The sequence below is a fragment of the Perca fluviatilis genome, chromosome 13, assembly GCF_010015445.1.
Source record: "Perca fluviatilis chromosome 13, GENO_Pfluv_1.0, whole genome shotgun sequence".
NCBI classification, from domain to species: domain Eukaryota; kingdom Metazoa; phylum Chordata; class Actinopteri; order Perciformes; family Percidae; genus Perca; species Perca fluviatilis.
The window spans coordinates 22,753,973-22,779,947 of NC_053124.1; the positions used below are offsets into that span (position 1 = coordinate 22,753,973).

At 41.4% G+C, this 25,975-nt stretch overlaps 1 protein-coding gene across 1 annotated transcript in view; it reads left to right on the top strand.

Moving 5' to 3' along the window:
- The window catches only part of stt3b (STT3 oligosaccharyltransferase complex catalytic subunit B), a 91,858-nt gene that overhangs the window by 38,373 nt on the left and 27,510 nt on the right, over positions 1-25,975 (top strand). The window contains exons 2-4 of the mRNA XM_039819872.1: positions 4,270-4,378; positions 13,314-13,601; positions 20,959-21,024. Coding sequence (XP_039675806.1) covers positions 4,270-4,378; positions 13,314-13,601; positions 20,959-21,024 — 463 coding nt within the window. The remainder of the gene's footprint in view (positions 1-4,269; positions 4,379-13,313; positions 13,602-20,958; positions 21,025-25,975) is intronic.

Here is a 25,975-nt window from a genome sequence, read left to right on the forward strand (position 1 = left end):
CTTTAAGATATTATCGGAGGGGTTGATATAGGGACCATTTTACCCCCTTCATTTTTGTAGCTATCAATCAAATTTTTGTGTGTTGGTTCACTTGCTGGTGGTTGGAGGTACTGCAGTGGCATCACTGGTCCTCAAGTGCTCTGTTGCCTGAGACCATATCGGCAGCTATGCATTACATTACTAATGTGCCTGGCAGAGCTATTATCCGCCCCATCAAAGTGACCAGGCAGGTGTAAAGCACTCTGCTCTGCTGTCCATGAGATGATTGGAGAATGGGTTTTGTGGATGGCTTGGCAGTGTGCAAAGTTGTTTTTTAGAATGCTTTTTTTTTTTTTAATTCCCTTGGTTTCTGCCTCACTGATTTGACATTTGCAGAACAATGGCGCAAAAGTGGCCGACCAGTCCCCCCCCATTCAAAGTCCCAGTGTGGTAAAACTCTTACACCTGGCTTCCTCTGCAGCTTTGCACTTTGTAATATTATGGTTCTTTGCAGTATTTAAGAAAATAGACTCACAGAATGTAGAAAAACAAAAAAATTGTTGGACCACCATCTATTTTTAAAGGAGCAGTTTGGTTGGCCACTGCAAATTGTTTACAGTAAATTAAGCTTTGGAGGATGGTGAAATGGTAAAATCTGAGGTGGATCTTTCTAGACAAAAAAACACTGCATGAACAGGTGTATTCTTTTCTGTGTGACTCCTACGTTCCAGCTGGATGGTTTGTTTGTCCTAGGCTTCAGTTTGCCCAGATTCAGGCCCCTAGGCCTCAGGTTGTTGAGGCATATGATAGGATTGCCCAAGGAGCCACAAGGATAAACGCACATGTCAGTTCCTCAAAAGCTTTTCAAGATAACTTAGAGGCACAATGCCTCTTATACGTTTTTTTTTTTCTTCATGTTTTTATGGAAATAGAAAATACTGCACATCTAATATCCGATCACTTTGCTCCAATTGACTCATACATGTAATGAGTAACTGCTGTCATGAAGACATTTTTCACATTTCCCCCATTTTAACTGCTTTAAGGTAAATGCTAAAATAATGGTAAAATACAATGTGCTGTTTTATTTTAGTTCAAAGTCACATGAATGGTGTTTAACAAATGCACATTCAGAAATGTAAACAAGTAGTATTATTATTATTATTATTATTATTATTATTATTGTCAATGTACCGTATTATTGCCTCTGCCTCATACAGGCTCTCCCTCCTTCCTCTGTCTTTTTTTTTTTTTTTTTGTTTACAGTGAAATAACAATCAAATCTAAGGTGATTTTACTTCCATGGAGAGTATCTAATTATCTAGTCTCGCATTGACAGACCTTCCTCCACAGTGCTGCAGAGGAGGGTCTGGCGAGTCCACACAGCATTCCGGGATGGGAAACAAACATGCTCTGGTTTATTGGCATTTCTTTAAACCAATCGCAGTCCTCTTGGGCCTAAGCCCCGCGCAGAGTAACGGTCTCGTCTTGTTGACGATGTTGTTGACTATGCAACGGCATGTGCGGACGATGAGTGTGACTGTACGAAAGCGAGGCACACGAGTGTAGATGACATTACCCACGCAGTTGACTAATCACTCACAGACCCTCCCCCTCTCACACACATTGACCAACTCTGCACATGTGCTTGCATTGTCTCAAGAAATGGTCACAAAATGCAGTCTGGAGCCCTGCATTCCTGGAAAATCAATAGAACATCAAAATAATAAAACGCCAATATTACATGTATTATATAAACACAGTTGTAAACAAGTTGGACCTGTTTACTGTGGAGTCAGTCATTTGAAATGATGGATCTTTTAGAAATGATGCATGGTGGTCAAGATGAACACGAGACCAGTTCTCAGCATTGGGTTTTGACATTAATAATGTCTGGCCACCGCATGCTCTTTTGGGAAGCAAAGATGGGAGGCTGTGCATGAGGGAGGAGAGCTTTGACTTCAGGTGCGATGTGAAGGCGTTGGGAAAACCAGGCACTTTGTGATGATTAATGAGCTACACCTCATGCCAGCAATTTTAAACGCACTGTCCTGATCATGAGCGTAAGCGGCAGCTTTGTGACAACTCTGCTGCCTCTCCCTGTCACGCACGCACACCCACACTACAAAAACACACACACACACACACACACACACACACACACACACACACACACACACACACACACACACACACACGCTCTCACTACAAAAACACACACTATTTAAGTGCCTACTGAATCTCCCTTTGGGGTTGTCAGACCTGTGTTGCTTGTTTTGAGGCCATACGGTTTTTGCTTGTGTGTTTGTGTTGACATTTCTTCAGTCCATAGTTAATATTCCTGGAACATGCATGTTAGGTAGAGGTGTGACGAGAGCTGCAGTGCAGACGGAGTGAGACTACGTCGCCTCTGCAGCTTGTTATCACAGTGAGTCACTGCAATGCTGGTAAAGCGGTCACAGTTGTGTGGTTACTGTTTTCAAAACTTAAAAAAAAGAGTTTATTACAGAGGGAAAGTACTGGAACCAAATTTCTGTAAAAATGTGAGCGGTACCCAACCATACCTGCCACTTTTAAATCGTTTGTGTGGCATTTTGGATTCCCGGTGAAAAACGCAACAGTTGTTAGGTCTGAAGAGGTTAGTTATACAGGAGAGAAGCCATTTGAGGTTATAGTAAAACCTTTCAGTTTTTTTCATTTTGTGACTTTCAATTGAATAAAAGAATATTTTTCCAATCATATTTCATCTTTGAAGTTTTCTTTAAAATAGTGTTAAAATCTTGTCTTGTTCACGTAACTCAATATCGTGTATCGTGAGTGTCTTGTCACACCCCTAATGTTAGGTCATAGGCCAAGGAATAATTTATCCAATTTTGGTTCAGATCTGGATTCAGGTGCAGTTAACAGGGTTCAAAATTAGCACTATCTACCAGCCAAATGCTGGTTAAATATGTAAGCGGCTGGTAGATTTGGCTCACTCACCAGCCAAAAAAAACAATGGTAATCTATTGAGGGGCTGGTCAAATTTGATCATCCACTAGCCATTTGGCTGGTTGACAGAAATGTTCATTTTGAAGCCTCGGTGCAGATCTCATCATTTATACTTCTGATTTAAGAATGTTCTCATGAAGCATTTAATCTGCATGAATTTCAATTTTTTTTGTGCGATTGTCTATTCTTGAACTTTGATGCAGATCCCTACTAGTGCGGTGCCCATATATAGCCTAGCGCTTGCCTGTTCGGAACAAGCCGATTGCTTGGTTCCCAGTATTGCTGCTTGCAGCGTTGTCGGGAGGTGTGCCCCTTCGAAGCATTCTCAGACATGCACAAAATTTAACATTGTTAAAAGTGAACCACACCTAAACATGGCTTTGCATTGTTTTGTGGCATTTTCAGTTCCTTGCTGTGACCTTACCTTGTTCCTTGGGTGAACCTCACTAGTGTGTGAAAGAGCTGATTAGTCATGTCAGATGATTTCCTGTGCTCTCTGGTATACGTCTCTATTAGAGTCCGCCAGAACAGGTAATTGTCCTTTAGCAAACTGCTCTGCCTTGCTATAGGGTCTCTATGCATGAAATGTCTTCCATGAGGTACAGTATATGGACCTCTGAACATGCCATAAAGCAGCCCACATTAATGAGCTGTGCAGCGAAGAAGGTGCCTCTGAAAATTCACTGAATTCGTTCTCTTTGGCAGCAATCTTCTCAACAGTGTCAGCTCTTTCGATCTGCTGCTTGACAGTGTTCCAACCCCCTCCGCTTATCACAGCTACAGTGTGAATCAAGGCCGGTTTGCTGTGAGATTTCATATATTTATTCTCAGGGGTTTTGTTTTTTGCCCTGATTTTTCTGTTCCAACACCAGACCCATTTTACGCATTTGTCACCTCAGCACATGCCAGTGGTTGCAGTTTGAATTATCTGTGCAATAAGCAGGCTTTGTTCTGAAAATGCCACAGTATGTGTGAGCTCCCTTCATCTCTTTTTTTAACAGAGGGCTGACCTGAGAGATGTTGGCATCAGCACAAAGGCGCACATAGTGAATGGAGGCTTTATCTTCCCTATTTTAACAAGGCAACATCTCTGCAGCTTACCCATTCAGACCGCCTTCAGAAAATCTGGAAATTAAATAACCTTTTCTTTTCTAGAGTTAAATGTTTTCTGGGATGTCAGTAGCTATAACATTTTTGCAAAATATGGTCTATAAATGAAAATGGATGTTTCTTTTCTGTGTGTGGTTATAATGTTGCCTTATATTCAGCCAGCCCTCTTCTCTTTTTCTTCTGCTTCAGGTTCAATTACAGATCAACACACCATCTCACCACAAATGGCTTCTACGAGTTCCTCAACTGGTTTGACGAAAGGGCCTGGTACCCCTTGGGCAGGATCGTTGGTGGCACAGTAAGTTTCTCTTCAAATGGATGCATCATTTTTTTTTTTTTTCTCATTTGGTTTCATTGTTCAACTATTCTAGGGTGTCTTCAGGGGAATACAGATTTACTAAAAATAAATGATTTAAATGAGATGAGACGGTGAATGGTTGTTTGCAATTCTGAAAAGGGGGGGGGGGGGTGCTCCAGCTCTTGGTGTATCACACTGCTCAGCCTCTCCAGGTCTTATGTAAGGGTACTGGAAAGGATGCTCCAGGCGATTAATGAACCTCAGATTGAGGAGGAGCAGTGCAGCCTTCATCCTGGTCGTGGAACCTCTTCAAACTTATTTCTCATGGAATTTACGGCCTTTATTTGACATGCAGGGGGAAAGAGAGGTGGAATGACATGCAGCAAAGGACCATAGGTCGTAATTGAACCCACGGCCTCTGTGGCGAGGACTAAGCCTCCGTTCATGGACGCACGCCCCACCAGGCGAGCCACCCAGGCGCCCCTCTTTAATTTTTGAAGAATACTGCAGGGATCATGGAGCTTGCCCAACTATTTGTTTTTTTTGTACCTGGAAATGGCTTATGACCACGTCCTGCAGAGACGGCCTGGGTATACAAGATGCCCGGGGCCACTGATTAAGTACTCGTTTTCCAGAATGAGAGAGGTGTATTCCAGAATGAGAGATGTGTATGTATCAACAGCAATAAGTTAAAGGTTTAATGAACGATAGTCACATCACAGGCTGTTGCGACGTTGACGCTAAAACTTTTTTGCTGCTTGATAGGAAAGTAAACTTTCACCGTTCTTTTTACATGATTGTTACCGGCCAACCCTTCCCCTTTTAAGACGGTTAGCCATGTGGGCAGCGTGTGTAACGTAACATTAGTCGATTGGGCGGTAGCTAGCTTGCCCCGCTAGCCGTTAGCTGCCGTCCGGTGAGTGTAGTCAGCCAGGCTTCTGTGATAATCATCCCAATAACAATCCATGGAGCGGTGGTGGTGTGGCTATGTCTTCCAGTTACTGAAGGCTAGCTTTAGCTTGCGCTTGGAGCAGCAAGTTCATCTGCCTGTTGCCACTCTGTCTGTCTCGTTCTTTCCAACTCTTGTGAGGCTAGTTCTTCGTCTGTATACTCGGATTCGAATACATAAGGACGACCATATAACTCAAAAGGCTCTTCCCTGTGTTGTATATCTGCTATATTCTCCATAGTTACGTTACTCCAAGCTTCTTTCTTTGTAAACAAATCTGCTCTTCACACACTACGCTCCGATCGGCACACTACTGTTTACCTTTTCTTGCTACAACTAGCAGCTACTACCGCACTACTGTTTTTATTTTATTTATTTTTTTAGGGGGGGAATACACTTCAATACGTGACATGACCTGTCCTCTGGAGGACATAGCCACACCACCGTGGATTGTTATTGGGATGATTATCACAGAAGCCTGTCTGAATACACACACAGGACGGCAGCTAGCAGCTAACGGCTATCAGCTAGCTACAGGCACGTAGGCTACCGTTGTTCAGCCGATGCAACTCTCTAAAGGATGCCTGTACCGCATCCCAGCTCTGGGAAATAATTCATCACACGTTAATCCATGCAGTAAATCATGGAGTGTCTATGATTAGTATTAACCACACATAATGTAACATCTAGCCATCGTCTTATCTGTGATTATATATGCTGTTGACCGGTGGATATTTCGACAGCTAGCTGGTCGGCTAACCGGGGTAGGAGCTCCGCAGACCCGCATTTAATTCAGTTGTTTGGCCTTTTGCTAGTTTCCGTGCCATGTCATCTTTAATTTAACCAATATTTTTTGTATGCGTGTTAAGTTAAATGATCAAGGGAACGGCTTACTTTTTGGGATATGTAGGTCAGTGAATAACCGATGATAGTTATGTGGGACCTGTTAGCAGGAACAGCTGGTTAGCAAGGCAGCTAGCTGGGTGAGGAAGTTTTTTTTATTATTATTATTGTTATTATTATTATTATTATTATTATTATTATTATTATTTATCAGTCATTTAAAACAGAAAGGCAATACATACACATGCTTGTGTTGGTGAGGATTACTCTGCAGATTGTGTTTGTGACTCGTGAGAACAAGAACAGCGAACCATACACAGTATATAAGCAGCGAACACGTTCTGGTTTGACTTGCCGTCCGTCTACAGAATAGCTCTTCCGCCGTCCGTCATGGCGTTCATAATTCGCGGGAGTAGAGTGTGACGTCACGTGCAAAGGGTCTATAGATTACCATTGTTTTACCTGTTGAGTGAAGCAAATCTACCAGCATTTGGCTGGTAAATGGTGCTAATTTTGAACCTTGGTCATAAGCTCTGGGTAGTGACTGAAAGAATGAGACCACAGCCCTTTATTAAAAAGAGGCAGTTTGGGAATCTGATTAGGAAGAGTCCTTTGCACGTCCATATGGAAAAAGTCCAGGCTTGTCCACCTTCCCAGTTAGACCCCAAAACATGCTGGAAGAATTACATGTCCCACATGGCCTGGGAATGCTTTGGAAGATGCTGGCTGGGGAAAAGGAAGTCTGAGCTACTTAGCATGCTGCCATTGTGAATTTGACCTACTTAAGTGGTAAAAAAAAAGGATAGAGTTTTATATTAGCCATGGCTGGAATTTGTGGGGAATTTGCAAAAATCTGCAGTCTCAAGCCCTTTTATATTGAAGGATAATCGGAGCACCAAACGGGCTGCAGTCAGCCCATCCTTGAGTACAGTCAGACATCAAATTCTGCTTTAAATCATAATAAATTATATTAAGGTACCTATGTCTGTTTGGCACTATGTAGGCAATTGTTCGGATTGCATGTCTGACCAGATGGGAAAGTGTGTGTGTGTGTGTGTGTGTGTGTGTGTGTGTGTGTGTGTCCTACCTAGAATCCAGTCAGTATTTGTCCTTATTAGTGGTAAATGCAAGACAAATGGGAAGTAGACCTTCAGTCTGTTTTAATGGGTATCCTCAGTGCTTTGTGTGTTTGTGGGAGGGGATTAATCGGTGCAGGGATATCATTAGAGCTGCAAGGATTAATCGATTAGTTGTCAACTCTTAAATTAATTGCCAACTATTTTGATATTCGATTAGTCGGTTTGAGTAATTTTTTAAGACAAAAGTAAAAATTCTCTGATTCCAGCTTCTTAAATGTGAATATTTTCTAGTTTCTTCACTCCTCTGTGACAATAAACTGAATATCTTTGAGTTGTGGACAAGACATTTGAAGACGTCATCTTGGGCTTTTGGGAAACACTGATCCACAATTTTCAGACATTTTAGAGACCAAACAACTAATTGAATAATCGAGAAAAAAAAATTAGATTAATCGACTATGAAAATAATCGTTAGTTGCAGCCCTAAGTACCATAGAGCTCTATAAGCCTCCGCCGGGCAGCATGGATTTAAGTCACAATCCAGTAGCAATAGTGAGCTGTTAACTTGACAGATTCCCCTTGGCTTCAGTGGCCCCCCTGTTTACCAGCAGCAACAATTGTTGTGAAACATTGACCCTTTTCAGTGAAAAATACAACATGCCGATTCCACGCAATTTATCTTCCATTTCCCCCTCTTCCCCTCCTCTGTGCGTTTCTTCTCCCAACCTCATCGTCTCAGCCCTGCATCCAGAGAACTGTGAGGCCTGTGTGCTTAAAACACCTTTGGCCTATCCATCTCCCTCTTTAACAACCCCATCTGCCTTCTTTCTTTTGACCACGCTTCATGAACCTACCAGGTTTGCACTCTGAGATGTAATTGCACGAGCTAATGATGCATCAGGACTACATAATCCAGGTCTTAAGTGCCAAATAAATGACTCCCAATGTGTTTGGGTTCAGCGAAGAGGCTGGACTAGAGCCTGGGCCTTGCGGTTTGTGGTGTAACTTTCTTTCTCTTCCTACTTTTTTCTTTCTTCCCATCTCTTGTGTAGGTTGATTGGAGAGTTCTCTCTGTACAGTTGAGACAGCGAGCCATGTTAATGTGTATTGCTATCAGATGCCGTTATCATTACAGCACCAAGCAGATGGGGCAGGAGTAGTAGCCACACTACATGATGTTTAATTGTATTATTCCCTACTGCATAAGAGACACAAGGAATTGGAATCCAAAACCCATCCATCAGCATTCATCTGTCATAGGCAATTACCATCCGCTACTGGTAATTGCATATGACAGGCCTAATAATGGATGTGCTGGGTCGGTCACAGTTCATGGATACTTGGGTCAGGCCTCGTAACTATCGGGTGAGAGCTGAAACTTGTGATTGGACTGGTAATCGTAATTGCAAGGCGTATATTTTTACGTTAATTTTCATGACATTTACAAGATTCCTGGGCTGCACTGCGCATTGTCTTTTGCATACAAATGAGCATACACAGCCCACATCTTACCTATGTACGTGTACTTGTATTGGCATTTCATAAAAGCATGACTTAAAAAAAACAACAAATAACTGCAGAGTAATACACACATAGTTAATTTGAAGATTATAGCGAGTTGTGCTGATCTCTGCTCAAATTTAGTTTTACTTAAGTCCTCTAATTTTCCAGTTGAACATTACTTGAAATATAAATTTACTCAGCGGACTACTAGACCAATCTAGTCCAAAGGGGTCTAAATCAAAATAGAGGACATAGAGTTTCTGTTTTATCAGAGCTTGGGTTTTGTACGAGGTGGGAGGACGATAGGTTCTGAGATGAGCAGTTACATTGTGTAATGTATTACTTCCTCTTCTATCTGTAGATAATTTCTCTTTATTAATGTTAACTTTGTTCCCTTCAACATCCATTTTCTGCCATGTCTTATATTTAGCTCAGATTAAACTTTATGATCCGCTCAGTCAAGACTGAATATTTGCCTTAGTCTGAAATAGCTCTCGAGAAATAAGTTAAGATTTCAATGCCATACCTACAATAAAACGATATACAATAGCTAAAATGTATTTAAAGCAAAAACAGGTTAAAACTAGCTATGAGGCTTAGTTTATATTTCTTATATGATTTTCTTTTTCTTGAAAGTGTTAAATGAGAACTCCGGACGATTTTTACCTGAATCGTGATTGCTAGATGGCTACGAGTACTGTCGATAGGAGAGAGAAAAAAAAAAGGACTAAAATTGGTGCTAGCAAACTGGAGTTGCTGCAGCTATGGCCAGAGCTCCCAGTTAGCTAAAATGCCAGTTGTGGGGGCATATTTTAAAGAGAGCCTTTGTGCCTCTTAGCAGACACAAAATGCAATTAAAATTTCTATGCAACATGAACAGGGCCCTTATGTGACAACAAGGTGCATTTTCAACTCAGAAAAAACGTGTGGGGAAAAAACGTTTAAATTCAAAGTTTGTACTGTCACTTACCTTGTCTCGATACTGCCGGTAGCTAGCTCGGCCTGCTAGCTGCACAGCTGCGTCCAGGATCAGGGTGTTTAGCCAGGTGTCGGTGATAATCCTCACGCAGCAGTTCCAGCTCATCCCTTTTGTGTGTGATGGATCTTGCATTGGTGAGTAGGAGTCTGGACAGTGGCGGTATGTGTGGTAGTGTCCTTAGCTGGGCTAGTAGGCCCGACTGGCATCCCCGCATCTGCTTTCTCTCCTCCCGCTGCTGACAACAATCCACGGAGCGCCCAGTGGTCTGGCGATGTCTTCCAGAGGACAGGTCATGCCTTCGCGAAGAAAAATTTTAGCCATCTAGCGATCACGATTCAGGTAAAAATTGGCCGGAGTTCTCCTTTTAAGCTGAGCTGTTACCAAAAGCGTTAGGAGAGCAATTTCAGTGGGTATAATTTGGAGTGATTGCCTGGCCAGGATACGTCTTGGATTGCAATTACCGAGCAATTATGGTAGTCACGTTGTCCTTGCATCATGTGTTATTATTACGAACATTGTCGGCAGATGATTGCGTCCACACCAGTGCCACTAAGGGGGATGTTAACATGTCGCTTTGCCAGCCTAATTGAATTCATTTAGTCTCTCCTGAAGAAAGATGCACTGCAGGTGAATGTTTGACAGACTGGGTAGGGAAGTCAGAAAGTATTGAGAGATGAACTAATACATTGTTGATTTGGTCTTTCAATGGGATCTGTTAATGGAAAAAAGAAAGTTTGCTAGCCTTATCCTTAGGTCTGCTGACAACCCACATTTGACTTGAAAGAAGTTCAGTGCCAGATGGTCAGTCGGTCACTTTCACACAGCCACATTCTGTCTTATAGTGTTCACAAGAATTTCAAAAGCAGGTGGATGGGTCATTCTGTTGGCCATACTAAATGCAAATGTCTCCCTATAACATGCACATCTTTGCAAAATGGAGCAAGATCCAGAAACTGATGCAGGAAGGAGATCTGACAGAGCTACTGCAGAGGTTCATCCCGCTGGCACAGCGATAGAACCACGTCCATTCCAGACTTTTATCTGCTTTATCTTTTATATAAGGGCCGAGGTGGGATTGGTTGACAGAATAATCTGGTGCCTTGTTTAAGGGCATCGTGATGGTAGTTCCGAGAGTAACATAAAGCCACTCACTCATTTACTGTGAAGGCCAATTTTAAAAATCCCACTTGTTTGCATGACTGCGCTAGATAATTTTCTGAGCACAGTCAGGCTGCAGGAAAGAAGGGCATTTAGTTTACTCCCACACTGCATTCAAATTTTGTGAGAGCTCTTATTTGCATCAAGCTTATGCTTTTAAAACCTGCAGGGGTGTGGACAAGGGCTGGGTTCATCTCAGATTGGTGCAGTGTGTTTCAAATAGCCCGTGATGCAGGTACAATCTATGGCTTTTGTTTAGAAAACTTTCTGACCGTACATTCCCTCCACGTTTTCCAAAACGTGTCTTGACATTGTCTCCTTTCACATGCGGAGAGGTGGTCTGTGACTTCTGGCTCCAGGTGGAATTCCTAAAGTCACCATTGCTCTACCGAAGAACGGTGACAAGGCTCTTTTCTGTTACATTAAACATTTTACCCGCCTACGCTCTGTTTAACATACCCTTTCTCTCCTTTCATCCACTACAGTTCACTTTTCCTCATTCTCTTTAACCTCTCTGCCTTTTTATCTTTCATCATCTCGCATCAACGGTTTGCTTTTGCCTTTCTCTAATGTATGGCTGTCTTTTCTCACCTCCACTCTGCCTCTATTCTTTGCTCCTACCCTTATCTCCCCTCCCTCTTTTATTTAATTTTTTTTAATTCAAAATCTGACAGATGATCCTGACAGTCCTCGTTAATTGCGTATGATAGCGTTGAGTCTCGGATGGGTCACACCGCTTGGAAGACGGACGAGCTGATATCAGTTAATGACTGTCCAGCTGCCCTCTCCTTATTTCCCCTCTTACTTACTCCCACCCACCATCCAATCCCCAGAGGACGACTGTCAGTGGCTCTTTCTCCTGAGCTGTAGATAAGGAAGGACGGAAGGAAAGAAGGCTTCTCTAATGTGACAGTCCATAACAACAGCGGGCTGTCAAGCCAATAAACCCCTTTGTTGCCGTAAGGACAATGAGTCACGTGCATTTTGGGTAACTGCTTTTGTCATTTGTAGTTGATATTTTCATAATGAACACGCAATGTAATGCTTTCTTGAATGCTAATTTGGAGAAAAGTGCTGATAAATTATTAATTATTATATATCGATTTTTTTTTTTTTTTTTTTTTTTTTTTTTTTAAGCCATCTAGCCAAAACTCGAGGCAGGCTGTGATGAACAATCTCAATCATCTCTGTAACGTTTTGGAAACCTGGGCCCTACCACAGAGTTCAAAATGGCTAATAATTACAACAGCAGTTTTGTAAATGGCAGGATACTGCTCCATTAGGTTGAGTCCTATCCTTAGAGCCGAGAGGCAAGACATGGTTGATTTTCATTGAAGTAGATTGGCTGATGAAGATTAGGTCTCCTAGGCACCGGCTAATTAGAGATGCGAAGACCTGAGTTTATTAGCGGTGAGGCAAAGAGCATGGACTGCGGCTACAGTGAGGACATATCAGGAACATCACACACGTTAAACATAGCCTCGTTTTTACTTCAAACAGTCGGTGTACTGCACAGGGCCCTAATTGGATCTGCTCTCACGTATAGACGAGACAGGGGCACGAGGCCTCGCCTACTCAGGTCACAGCTTTGACTGAACTTTTTGTTAGAGAACACTATACATGGCAACATTCTTTGACATTTTTAAGTCATTTAATAAGTAAAAAATTGCAAATGTCTTTTACATAATTGTAAATTGAATATTTCCCATTGAATATCTTCCATTGTCAAGACTGTTGGTCAGACAAAACAAGCATTTTAAAGAGTTCACCTTTTGGCTCTGGATATTGTGATGGGCATTGTTTAACTATTTTCTGACATTTTCGAAGCCAAATGATTCATCAATTAGCTGTGCAAATAAGTCTTAAGGCAGATCTAGTTGACTTGAGTTTTATCATATAGAGTGACAACTGGATGAGCAGTGGAGCATGGCTTATGTTTGCCCTTCTTAAGAGAATAATCTGCTGGCTCTAAATAAGTGTGTTGGTGTAGATGCCTTTGTCTCAATCAATAAAATGTATTGATAATAATGTAGGTTGTTATGGTCCATGGTCCTGCTGTTTGTAATGCCCAGAATTTTTCTTGTTTTCATCTAAAATATGTTCCCCCCCCTCTTGGCACCTTTTTATGTTTCCTCTCTTCTTGCACTTTCCCTTTAGCTCACCTACCATTACTTATGTCTAAGGCTTCATCAAAAGATTATAATTTATAAATCCCACAATTATTTTCTTGATTAATTGATCTGCCCACGAAACCTCAGAAAACAATTACCTAAAACCCAAGTTTACGTCATCACATGCTTTTTTTTTTTTTTTTTTTTTGACCAACAATCACCCATCTCTGTGTCGGGTGTCTCATTATCTGTCCCCAACATCCCTCCCACCCTTTATTTTGCTCAACCTCTCTCTCTCTGCCCCCTCACTCAGGTATACCCGGGGTTGATGGTGACTGCCGGCCTCATCCACTACATGCTCAATCTGCTCCACATCACTGTCCACATCCGTGACGTGTGTGTCTTTCTGGCACCGGTGTTCAGCGGTCTGACAGCCATCTCCACCTTCCTGCTGACGCGGGAGCTGTGGAACCAGGGTGCAGGGCTCCTGGCAGCCTGCTTCATCGCCATCGTGCCTGGCTACATCTCCCGCTCGGTCGCAGGCTCTTTCGACAATGAGGGCATCGCCATCTTCGCCCTGCAATTCACCTACTACCTCTGGGTATGTACACTGGTCACTTGATGGAAAGCTGCGATGAGGAACTGTACATAAAAATTTAATTTAGGCCAATATGTAATTGTAATGAGGATGTACCTCTGATATTATGTTTTATGGTCAGTTTAAACTTCTCCTTTTGTTAGAAATCAGAATAAAGCCTGCACATGTGCTCACTCAGCTTTTAAATCTATTTTAGCTATAAAAAATTACAAAAAATGTGTCGACATTTCTATCCCAATAATGAGGGCTCAGTCTGTTAATTTTCAGAGGACAGGCTTTATGTAGCCCGAGAATTAGCCCAATTTTTTAAAATTATTTATCCAGAGGCTTAAAAGGCACACTGGGCATCTTTGCTGACCATGTGGAGCCCAGGAAACTGAATGTTGCACTGTAACGCCTTCGCAAAAAGATGACCTTAAGAGTAGAATTAAAAAAGATCTTGGGTTAAAGGTTGAAGCGCGCCCTCCCCCAATCAATTTTTCTTTCCTTTTTTCAAATACACAAAGTAAATACAGCGGGTTCACCTACCTGCATACAGGGCGGCTGACCTTGTTGAATTCACACCATCACTGTGCTCAACAAGGTCAGATTTATTTTGAATGTAACAAAAATATTGTTCCCAAAACAACTTCGTCCAGGTTATTCTTGTTCTGACAAGTAGACCTTGAAAGCTGAAAAAACATCCTGAATTTTTTTTCACCTTGGATGTTTGCAGTAACCATGGTGCCAATGATTTTTAAAATGGGCTTTCGCAGTAGGTGGAAGTAAAGAGCTTTTCAAGTTGAAAGATGTACAGTATGAAACCAACTTTTCAGACTTTCAGTGTACCTTGGTGTGTCCACTCCTTTTAGTTGCATCACCAGCTGCCCTACAGCCCCACAGCTGTCTTACTATGAGTGCCTTTTGCGTGTCTTTAATGTGAAATTGAAGTGCTCTGCTTTAAATTTTTTCATCATCCCCTTCTTCCTTGGTATTAGAGTTGACCTTAGGGTTTTTTCATTCTGTATTAAGCTTCATCCATTTAGTGATGCATGTTTTATTTTTTACTTTTAAACTCAGATTAAGAATAATTCCAAAACAGGATTTATGTGAAAATGACAACGTGGAAAGGAAACTAAAAAGAAATTATTAACATTTCCAGATAACCAGTGTAAATGGAAATAATCTGCTTTTTCAGTTAAACCAGGTTTTCTCCCTTACACTAAAGAGGTCAACATCAACAGATTAAGAGCAGTGCATTACACGTATGAATTCCCCACACAAAGCAAAGTACAAATAAGATACAATCCAAGCCACAGATCTGGAAGAAGCCTTGAGGATAAGTGCCTCAACTTCCAGTTCCACCTGAAACAATTGCCACAATGCTTGTTGGTGCCTAAAGTAACATAAGTGCAATTTTTAAAGACCAAAAATGGATTCTGCGGACTGAATCAAGTTCGGTAACTAGTTTCAAAACCGAGGGACCACACAGGAGAAGTGTCAGCAGTGACGGTAGGACTAGTCGTCGTGAATGAGGGAATTCAGGTACATGGATGACATGTTTGTTGCTACTTTGTAGGCGAGCATTACTGACCTGAACTTAATGCTAACGGCAACAGGGCGCAGAGTGGAGAGTAATGAAAAGTGGAATGACCTGCTGTTTCGGCTGGTTGAAGACCAGACTGCCGCAATTTTGACCATTTGAAGAGGGTTTGACTGTGCGTGCTGGCAGCCCTGGACTTGAAAGATCTGGATTTTTTTGCTGGTTCTTCTGTCACAAAAAAATACGATGAAATGAATAGATGTGGACAGTACCTGATGTTACAGTTAAAAGTAATCTTGTTTCTGCTGCAGAGGTCAGAGAGGATTGCTTTAGCAAAACACATAGCCTATCATTAGAGCACTATAGGCATATTTCTAGTCTATAAAATGATTTTCTATTAACAAAATCGCCTCATGTTCCTGTAGACAGGAGTCATAGAATATAAAGATAAGAGGTTACAGTGAAGCAATTACAGTCATCACTGTAAAAGAAAAGAATCTTACCTGCATTATCACAGGAGCAGGTGTCAAATGAAAGCGAGCCCACATTTAATAGTCGACTTTATCAATGTAGAAGACAAGCAAAAGACTGAATTGTTTGTAAGGAAGTGATCTGCAATCAGCCTGTGAAAAAAAAATGCCTGTACAATATTTCTTTGGAAATCATTAAGGCTATCCTTAATGCTTTGCTGTAAAGAAAAGCAGTTGTAGTTAACACGGTTAGCCATCTTTATCTCTGGCTTTAAACGTTATATTAGACAAATATTAAGAACAGAAATGACCAAATAAATTCAAATACCAGCAGTCACCCATTGGTTTGCTCCTTTCTAAAGCGTATTTTATGTCTTTTTCTTTGCATCGCTCCTGCTGCTCTGTTTACTTTGGCAAATGACATCACATTTTATTTTAGCTCAGAAGCTTTGGGTATTATCTAGAAAGGATTATCACATGATAGGATGCCGCAATGCTTTTGGCGACTCATGCAAATAAGCTAGGCCTACATGTCTGTTATTCACCAACTGTAGCTGCGTAGTTGTAGGGAGACGTTTCACTGCTGGTTATAGATGAGGCAGGCAAATAAAGCTAAAGTTTTAATTAAACTACAATGATACTACATTGGTGATTTTTCATTATACCCGCAGCGTTCAAACATGACTGCCTGCAGCAGTTAAAGAGTACCTTTACAGCTCGAAACAGAGCAAGGCCTGCAGGAGCCCCCACATTTATGCATATGTGTATTTAGAGGCCATACAACGGTGCTCATTAGCATCCACTATAAAATGTTCCGCCTCAGCTGATAGTTTACTGTACAGGTTCAGGCTACAGTTAAGCCTAAACTATCCACACAACAAATGCAAAGACATGTTTTCCTGCATGTCGCAGATGTTTAATTCAGAAACAAGGAAATCAAGGTTGTCTCTTTATGTTCACATCACCTGTATGTACATAAAGATGTCTCTTTTATAAGTGGCTACAAGTGAAACATAGTTGTTGTTGAAGATGCTGAAAACCACTCAGCAATTAACAAATAGGCAGCATCCACATGTTGTATTTTTTTTTATTTTTATCTTTTTTGGTTTTCCAAGGCAAGGCAGCTTTATTTAAATAGCACATTTCAGCAACAGGGCAATTCAAAGTGCTTTACATAAAACATGAAAGAGCAGTTAGAAAACAATTAAAAACAATTTAAAAGACAAGAATACATTTTACAGTGCAGTATAAGAATTTAAAGAACTGAGAGATAAGAATTTAAAGAAAGAGCAGTTAAAACAGTTAAACATATAAAAGCAGAGAAAATTGGTTATTTAAAGAAAGGCAACATCAAAAAGCTAGGTCTTCAGCCTTGATTTAAAAGAAGTGAGAGTTGCAGCGGACCTGCGGTTTTCTGGGAGTTTGTTCCAGATATGTGGAGCATAAAAACTGAACTCTGCTTCCCCCTGTTTAGTTCTGACTCTGGGGACAAGAAGTAGACCTGTCCCAGACGACCTGAGAGGTCTGGGTGGGTCATAGTGTAGTAGCAGATCAGAAATGTATTTTGGCCCTAAACAGTTTAGTGATTTATAAACCAGCAAAATTATTTTGAAATCATTTCTTTGAGGCACTGGAAGCAAAAAGAAATAAAGTCTTGGTATTTTTATTTAAACTCTAAAATGTAGGGTTTCCAGGTTCAATTTAGATGTATAATTTAACTGTCGTAATGTAATAGATGTTAAAAAAAAAAAAAAAAAACTTATATACACACATTTGTTGAATGGCAGTGGTGGACCATGTTAGAAAGGCTGGTGAGCATGAATACTAGTACTCTAACTGTCCTCATCCAAGCTGTAGAAAAGCAGTGAATGGTAATAGTAGCTTGTAGGCTATTTTATATTTTTTTTTACCTTCAAGGCATTGATTTCCCTTTCATACTCCAGCGTAAAGATATGCTGCACGGTGGAGGCTTTCATCCAGGTAGAAGTAGTGGTGCATGTATTTCATCATGCCATGCCTCACTGCTGTTTGTCACAGAGTAACAAGCTTGGAAGTACAGTTGCCGCCGGGTTGGAAGGGAGCTTTTATCTGTCCAAGGATTCAGCATTCCCAGTTTATGTCACTTTGTCAAATCATACATGGATGCATGTCCACATGCGGTTTCATGGTGATATTAGACACTTGGCTTGTGCTTGTGGACAACTCCCTCACTGTTTCTGATTTGGCAATTACCTAGAGTTTGGTATCCAGGTGGCTGGCTAAGCATGCCTGTTGTGTCTACAGTTTAAGTCCTGATACAATACACCTGGCACTGTGTATGTGTGCCGACTCAGCAGAGTGAAACTAAACCGCTAATGGTGTCCATGGGAGAGTTTACATCCTCAAACATGCAGTGATTTGGGAGCATAACATACTTAGAAATGTATATTATACACACGTGTATATACAGGCTTTTATATGTACATGCACAGTGCTCAGCATAAGTGAATACACCCATGCTAAAGATTTTGATTGATTAAAAAGAGGAATTAAAAAAATCATCTTTTGGAAATTGATCTTAATGCCTAATTAGAAAAATTTGGAAAAATCCAACCTTTAAGGACACCAATTTTCTTTGTGAATGAATAATGTATCGTAAATAAATACACATTCTTCCTTAAAATACAGGGGGCATAAGTCAGTACACCCCTATGTTAAATTCCCATAGACTTAGACTAGTTAGAGACTTGAGTCCTTGAAAAGCACTATACAAATTAAATTTATTATTATAAAGGCAGGCAGATTTTTATTTTTAAAGGCCAGTTATTTCATGGATCCAGAATACTATGCATCCTGATGAAGTTCCCTTGGCCTTTGGAATTAAAATAGCCCCACATCATCACATACCCTTCACCATACCTAGAGATTGGCATGGGGTACTTTCCATAAAATCATCTCTGCCTTAAAAATCCTTTATCGGTTGGGCTCTAATATTACACAGTACAGTTGGGCAAGAAGAACTGCAAACTCTGCAAAGCTGCAGACAAGTGAACTGTGTAAAGGGTGAACTTGAGGTGAAATCTGGATCAACTGTGTTATGAAATGCGACTGAGCTGCATTATGGAATAATACACTCCACTTTATAAATGTTTGAAATAATATTAAGAACAATCAGTCATGGCAGGTCGGGACGCCCAAAACATAATTGATAATTTGCCTAACAATTGAAATGTTTGTCAGCCTCTTTATGTAGACCGATAGATGTTGTGTGTTAGGGACATCGGTTTGTCTCTGCGCTTATGACCTCTTGTCATCTTGTCAGTATGGACAATACGTCTACAAGTGAGGCAGGTGTTCCTTGAAGCAGCCATCACTGCCTCTTAAGGTGATGTGTCATCAGCAAAGCAGTGCCATCTAAAAAATCCCTCTCCAATCACCTACCACCTCTCACGTCCTCGGTTCTATTTGGCAAGGGCCCTGAAAAACAATCATCTCGGCCATGCACCACTGCTTCCCATTATCGGTCTCATTTACCTACATTTGTCTTTGCGTTTTCTTTGCCTCCTCTCCGTCTTTCTTCAATCTTGTCTCCCTTTAATTGTCCTTGTCTTCTTTTGTCCCTACCATTGTTTTGCTCTAGCTGTGTTCTGCCTCTTCTTTCTTGTTCTTCCCACCTTGCTCTCTTCCTGTATCTCAGTATTGCTCGTTCCTTTTTTCCCACCCTGTTCCTTGTCTCTTTACCCTCGTCCTCTCCTTCACATGGAGAAAACGCACAGAGCCGCTCTCAAGTCTCAGCCCAATCTTCATTATCCGACTCCTTCATTTTATCCACTAATAACCCATTCAACTTCACTAGCTTAATCTGTGTTTACCCCCTCTCTCCTAACCCACACATGCACGCACGCACATACACACGCACATACACCATCCTATAATCTATAATTGAATCCTCTCAGACCCAGGAGAACTGCTCTTTTTAACACCACAGCTCTCCATAACATGAATACACACACACACACACACACACACACACACACACACACACACACACACACACACACACACACACACACACACACACACACACACACACACAAACAAAGAGCTAACCCTGTGCACCATGCTTATAATGTTATAACAGTAATGCCACTCTTTCTCTTGACTCACATTTAATTAGCTGGGCTGGTATCACACTGTGTGACTGGTGTGTCTTGACAAAGCGAGTGGAGGCTGGGAGGGCAGTTGGAAAAGGGGGTTGAGGTGCCAGTTGACTATATACATGCCTCTGAATGGACAATGCAAGGCTGCACACAAATTTTGGCTCAACTTGAGTGGGAATATTGTCTGAGGCGAACACACCAGCTTGCACAGTAACTGTGACCAGGGCATGTAATATTAAAATCATCCCCATCTCCCCTAGAGACATAAATCTAATCGCAATGGCACTTTAGTCCTATTGACCTAAACAGAGTAACAAGGCCCTATAACAACAAATGTTCCACCTTCGTATAGTAGAGAATGATAATCAGGTCACCGCCGACCTACTTACCGTGGCCCACCTCAACACATGAGGAAAGCACTGCTTGAGGACAGTTTATTTTTGTGCATGCGCCAGCAGTTTGAAGCAGCGTCAGTGTGTCTGTCTGTGCAGTTTATTGATCCAGGGGTCTGTCTGGGATGCTCTGCTAGGTATTACTAGCAACTCTCAGCCATTGTTGGATGTTATCATGTCTCTTAACCTCCCCTCTCCCCCATTGTCACTTGTACTCTCCCAGAGTTTGACTTTGAATTCAAAAGTACACTGTTAAATTTGTGTGTGTGTGTGTGTGCTTGCAACTTAGTCATTATCACAGTGTGTTTTTAAATGTTAATGTTTACACTTGTCTGCTTTATCGGCCTGTGGCGGGGAAGGAGTACTTGTTCACAAGATGTTTTCGTTGGTCTAGACTAGTCTGAACTTCTCTTTTCTCATCTCCTCTCTTACCACAGCTGGCTGTTCCACATCTGCTGTGATCATTAAACTGTAATCATTAAAATGCTTTTTTAAAGACACAAAATAGAAAGTTTTAACACTTTTCAACCCATTCCATGTGTAACTTTGAGTTTGTTTTACTCTTTTCATTTTACATTAGTTTTAAAATGTCTTGACTTTAAAATATGGTGAATCACAATGTAAACAAAGCAAAACAAAGTCTTCAGTCCAGATTAAAATATGTTCCACTGCAACTGAACATCATGTTATTATAACAGGATGTGCATCCTCTGTTTCTTTTGTTTTGTGTTTTTTTTGGTTCCTAATGTCCTTGATAGACAAACTGTTGGTCTAGTTGTCTTATTTGATGTTGGAAACATATGGATATTCATAACAGACTCTGTTTCTCTCTCGTAGGTGAAGTCAGTGAAGACAGGCTCTGTATTCTGGACTATTGGCTGCTGTCTCTCCTATTTCTACATGGTGAGAATAGTTCACACACAAACATTGACACAAACACACTGGCTACACATTAACCATATACAAATTTGACTTCATCCTCCTTATTATTTTTTTTATCCCAATGAGAATTGTAAGTCAAAATCACATTTACTTGATCCCATCTTTTGATTTTTTTATTCTTGTTCACTCTGCTTTTTACACATTTATATTTTTTATTTGACTTGTGTGTGTGTGTGTGTGTGTGTGTGTGTGTGTGTGTGTGTGTGTGTGTGTGTGTGTGTGTGTGTGTGTGTGTGTGTGTGTGTGTGTGTGTGTGTGTGTGTGTGTGTGTGTGTGTGTTGTATTTTGCTTGCGTTTTTTTGTTTTACTGCTGTGCAACCAACTAGCCTTTGGAAACAGAGTAATTTTCATCAGTTTCAGTTCTCATCGACCTCAATGACACTAAAGTATATTTAAAGCAAAAATCGCAGCGCTGCCATAAAAATAATTCAACATAAGTGACAAGGGATTTTGTTTCAATCTTTTCAGTTAAATGTAAAATTAAGACAAATATAAATATTCTGTATTTTGGCATGCACAAAGAACATTCACTGTTTTATACTTGTCTTTACTTGAGTTGAACACACTGGCACTAACTGATTCTGCGGCACTGTGATGACGAGTGGACATTAAAAATGCTCTATTCTCAAACACTGCTGCAGGAAATGCTTTGTCCTTTTAGTCAGACTTCTTCCCTCCTATGAAATATTGCCATGTTTTGCAAATGTCTTTTGTAAAGTAGCTTTGGGGCCTCATTTATAAAACTCTGCGTCAGAAGTGGCATACGGACGAAACCTAGGATGGGAGTACGCACAGAAATATTCGGCTTTATAAAACCGTGCACACGCACGTTGTATGCCAGTTTCCATTTATAAATACAAATTGACTCTGAATGTGGCGCAGCTTTGGCGGCTTCATGTCACGCCCATAATTGCCCTTAAATAGTCAGTGACATGCCCCAAATTAATATTCATACCGACATCATGTGCAGAGAGGAAAACAAAGCAAAGGACTTTCACTGAATGTGAAGTTGTAGTTCTTGTTAGAGTGGTGGAAAAGAGGAAAATATGTTTGGAGGGCACAGTGTGGGCATTACTAATGCCAAAAAAGCTCTAGAGTGACAACATGTTGCAGACCCAGTTAATGCCACAGCCTCAGAGGTTGGACCGTGGCCCAAATTAAAAAGAAATGGTCCGATATTAAAGTTGATGCAAAAAACGCCTAACGCTACACAGAAAGTGTTTCTGCCACGGGACGCTGGAGCTGACCTCTCTTGAAGTGGGACAGGTGTCTGCACGACACCGGTACGACGTGGTTTCTCAGAGTGTAACTCTGGGCCCAAAAGGGCACAGAGATCCAACAGGATAGCTCGAGGCAGTCGAAACCGGCTCTGAGGCCACTCTCCTCGTTTGCAGGCAAGTCTTCTTGCTGTCGGTCTCCATTTGCCACACCTCCAAACAGTGCAAAGCCAGCCATTGTGCGTCATTCCTAGGGCCCTATGAAATCAGTTTAATTTTTTTTCAAATTCCATTTATTTTTTCAAATTCCGTGTTTTCGGATTTATTTTTAGCCCTTTCGGATTTTTTGGATTTGCTTGTTTTCTTTTCACTTCTAAGCACTATTGACCTTTAAAAACTCAGTGACACAAACTCACAATTCAGCTTTTTTTAATTTAAACTGTTAATATATTCAGCAAAGCACATTCAAAATTACCTAAATAAAAGCTTTGGATCCTCACCTATAACAATGTTGAGGACACTGCCATCTCTGTTGTCGGAGGTTTCGTCGACAACAACGAAGATTTTCTTTCCACGGATCTCTTGCAGCACTTTTTGCATGTGCTGGTCAAAGACCCGCGGCAGGTGGCTCTGCCTGAGGCTGCTGGTGTTCTCTGGGAGTGGGCCTCCCTGCTTGCAATGTTTAACAAGAAACGGACGTATCCTCTTCATTTTCTCAAGCGGTATGTCAGCTTCAGCACACATTGCAACAAAATATGGGGAAAGACCTTTCTACGCTTGTTTTAAACTGAAAAATGAGAAGGAAGTAAAAACAAAAAAGTTTATTTAATATCAACAAAATGTATGCAAATTCCGTGCGATTCCGCATGTATAAGAGAATTCCGTTTTCATGCGTAGATTCCACGATTCCATCCGCATTTTCCACGTCACGGAAATCATAGGGCCATACATTACGCATGGAATGCCTTTTTCTACCCATCAATTTGATTGTATCTAAAAAAAAAAAAAAAAAAAAAAAAAAAAAAAAAAAAAAAAAAAATAAAAAAATTTTTTTTTAAAAAAATTTTTTTTTTTTTTTTTTTTTTTTCCACAAATCTATCAAACAGGTGTTTGTGTAGGATATTAATTGTAAGAATGGCTTAGTGAATTCTTAATATCAATGAGAGGCAATATTTCGATTTGTTTAACACAATGGTCTCAGTTTCACGTTTTTCATCCATCTGCCGTCGATGTCGCCGTTTGTCATCTCACCCGTTTCTGTGCGTACGCCTGGGTCAGAGTGTCCGTGGAGGACCGCACATAGTTTATGTATTTGGAGGTAGTTAAAAATTCAGATCTGGTTCTTGATAATTAACCGTGCTCCTAAGATGGTAGTGTTAGGGTCCTCTGTCCAGCATTGACCTGGCAAGGCATGGAAAAAGAGGAGCAGTTTAGCCAGTGTTGTCTGCATTATTCATAAATTCAGGCACAAACCCATCAGGGGATTGATGAGAGAGATGAGATAAGAGGACGGTCTGGGCTCAATGCCGCAGTGACAGATTGTTTGTATGTGTATGTGAGGGAGCCTGAGTGCCTATGAAAAGCTCCAGCTTCTTGCTCATTCCAGGCTAAATCTCTGTGGCCGGCAGTGAGACAGATATCAAATGAAACCGATTACCGAAATCCAGCTTCATCGATCACACTGGGCCACAGCGTCTGAGGGGGCATAGAGAGGATTGGAGAGAGAGAGAGAGAGAGGGGGGTGATGGACAGATGAATAGAATAGGAGACAAAACAGAATGGAGACAGGCACGGACAAAAGGATAGAGAGAGGGGTGTGGAAAGATACGGGGGGGGTATAGTGGACCGAGAGATGGAAAGAAATGCAGAATGATAAGACAGGAGAGAGGATATGCTGTGATGTGTAACTTCCACACTGCCCTCGTCAGAAGCAATGGGAACATGGACACCCTCTCTACCCCTCTCCTCAGCGATGTGATGTTGCTCTGTACTGTATCCGCAGCCCACCCAATGTTGCAGATGAGTCCTCTAGCAGTGAGTAGCAAACTAGGCTCGTATGTCTCCATCAACACCACTGACCTCCTGACCTCGCCCACTCATTTTGGTCTTGCACACAACGTGCTTCATCCACTTGTTGACCCACCCCTACTGTTTTTATCACTTTACACTGTCATTTTAATCAGGATATAGCCAAGGCTACGTTTTCTCGTGGGGCTTAATCAAATGTGACACTCGTAAAGCAGATATGGAGACAGAGAGGGACAGATCCCCTGCCTGGATTTTGGCATAATAATAGGGGAAAGGACAGAGAAGGACAAGATTAAGAAGAGGATCAGAGCATCAGGACCGAACTGATGGACAGGAGCCACAATAACCATTCTGGTAGCTATGCAACATCCTCCTTTTATCCCACCAGGGGTGAGGGTGGAGATTGGGCGGGGGGGTGACAGACAGAGGACAGAGCAAAAGCAAATGCACTGCTCATTCCCAAAACTACTTTTCTTTTTTTTTTTTTTTAACATATATCCATGAAGCCTATTAATAATGCTATCAGCTGGTCAAAATGTTCACCTGTGATGTATCTCAACATCTACTTGATGGATTGGCAAAAAAATTTTCACAGATATACATGTTCCCCATAAAGGCGCTGACACACTAACCCGATAATTGGCCGTTGGACAGTCTGGCGAGGTCGGTGACTCGAGTCTGTTCGGTGTGTTCTGTGCCGTCGTCCGTCTGAAGGGCTGTCGGCCTTCATTTTGGCCGACCTGACATGTTCAGTCGGAGACAGGGCAGTCGGGACTCACCCAGAAATGGCGAGCGGAATGAGCGTGACTAGAGTCTCTCAAAATCTGATGATCTTTTAAACTGACCTTTGTTGATCTGAAATGAAGACAGATTCAGCAACTGCACGGCCTATTTCTCCCTTAAAATGTTTTCAGAAACATGTTTCAGTTAACTATTTTAGTACAATATGAGATCGTATTCTGAACAAGCCGCCATGACAGTCTGGCTTTGAATTTCCGGAGAAAACAAACCCACGTGACACGTTCGTCCAATCAGCTGCCGGTTTTCATTTTTTGGGCAACAATACAGATTAGCACCGCCTGCTGTTATGGAGACGTATTACATCTCGTCTCTGCGGTGTGTTCTGAGGCACTTTTTGGACCAACTCAGGGAGACTGATCAGTCCGACTGGCTTTTCTGCCGACGGTTGGCTGTCTCGTTGGTGTGTAACCGCCTTAAGATGTATCCTAATGACTTTGTCGATGAATGCTATCATTGCTAAACTAAGATTGTGGACACTATAGGCTACCTGCTGAATATCAGCATGTCATTGTTATTAGCATGCTGATGTTAGCTGCTGATGTTAGGTTACAGCCTCACAGAACTGCTAACATGGCTGTAGACTCTTAGTCTTGTTTTACTTCACCATCAAGAGTGAGATAATTGTAATAGGAGTACAATGTAAGCAGGAGTCTGGCCTATGCCCAAGGCTTAGCCCTGGAGCGATCGCCATCTGACTCATATTGCAGGCATACACACATACAGCCATGCTAACAGGGGAATCGAATGTAGATTCACAAAGCAGTCTCTTTTTATTGTCATCTTAAAGTGTTCTTAATGAACCAGAGAGGAACTGCTAGTGTTACATATGGTGCAGTTGACACACACACACACACACACACACACAC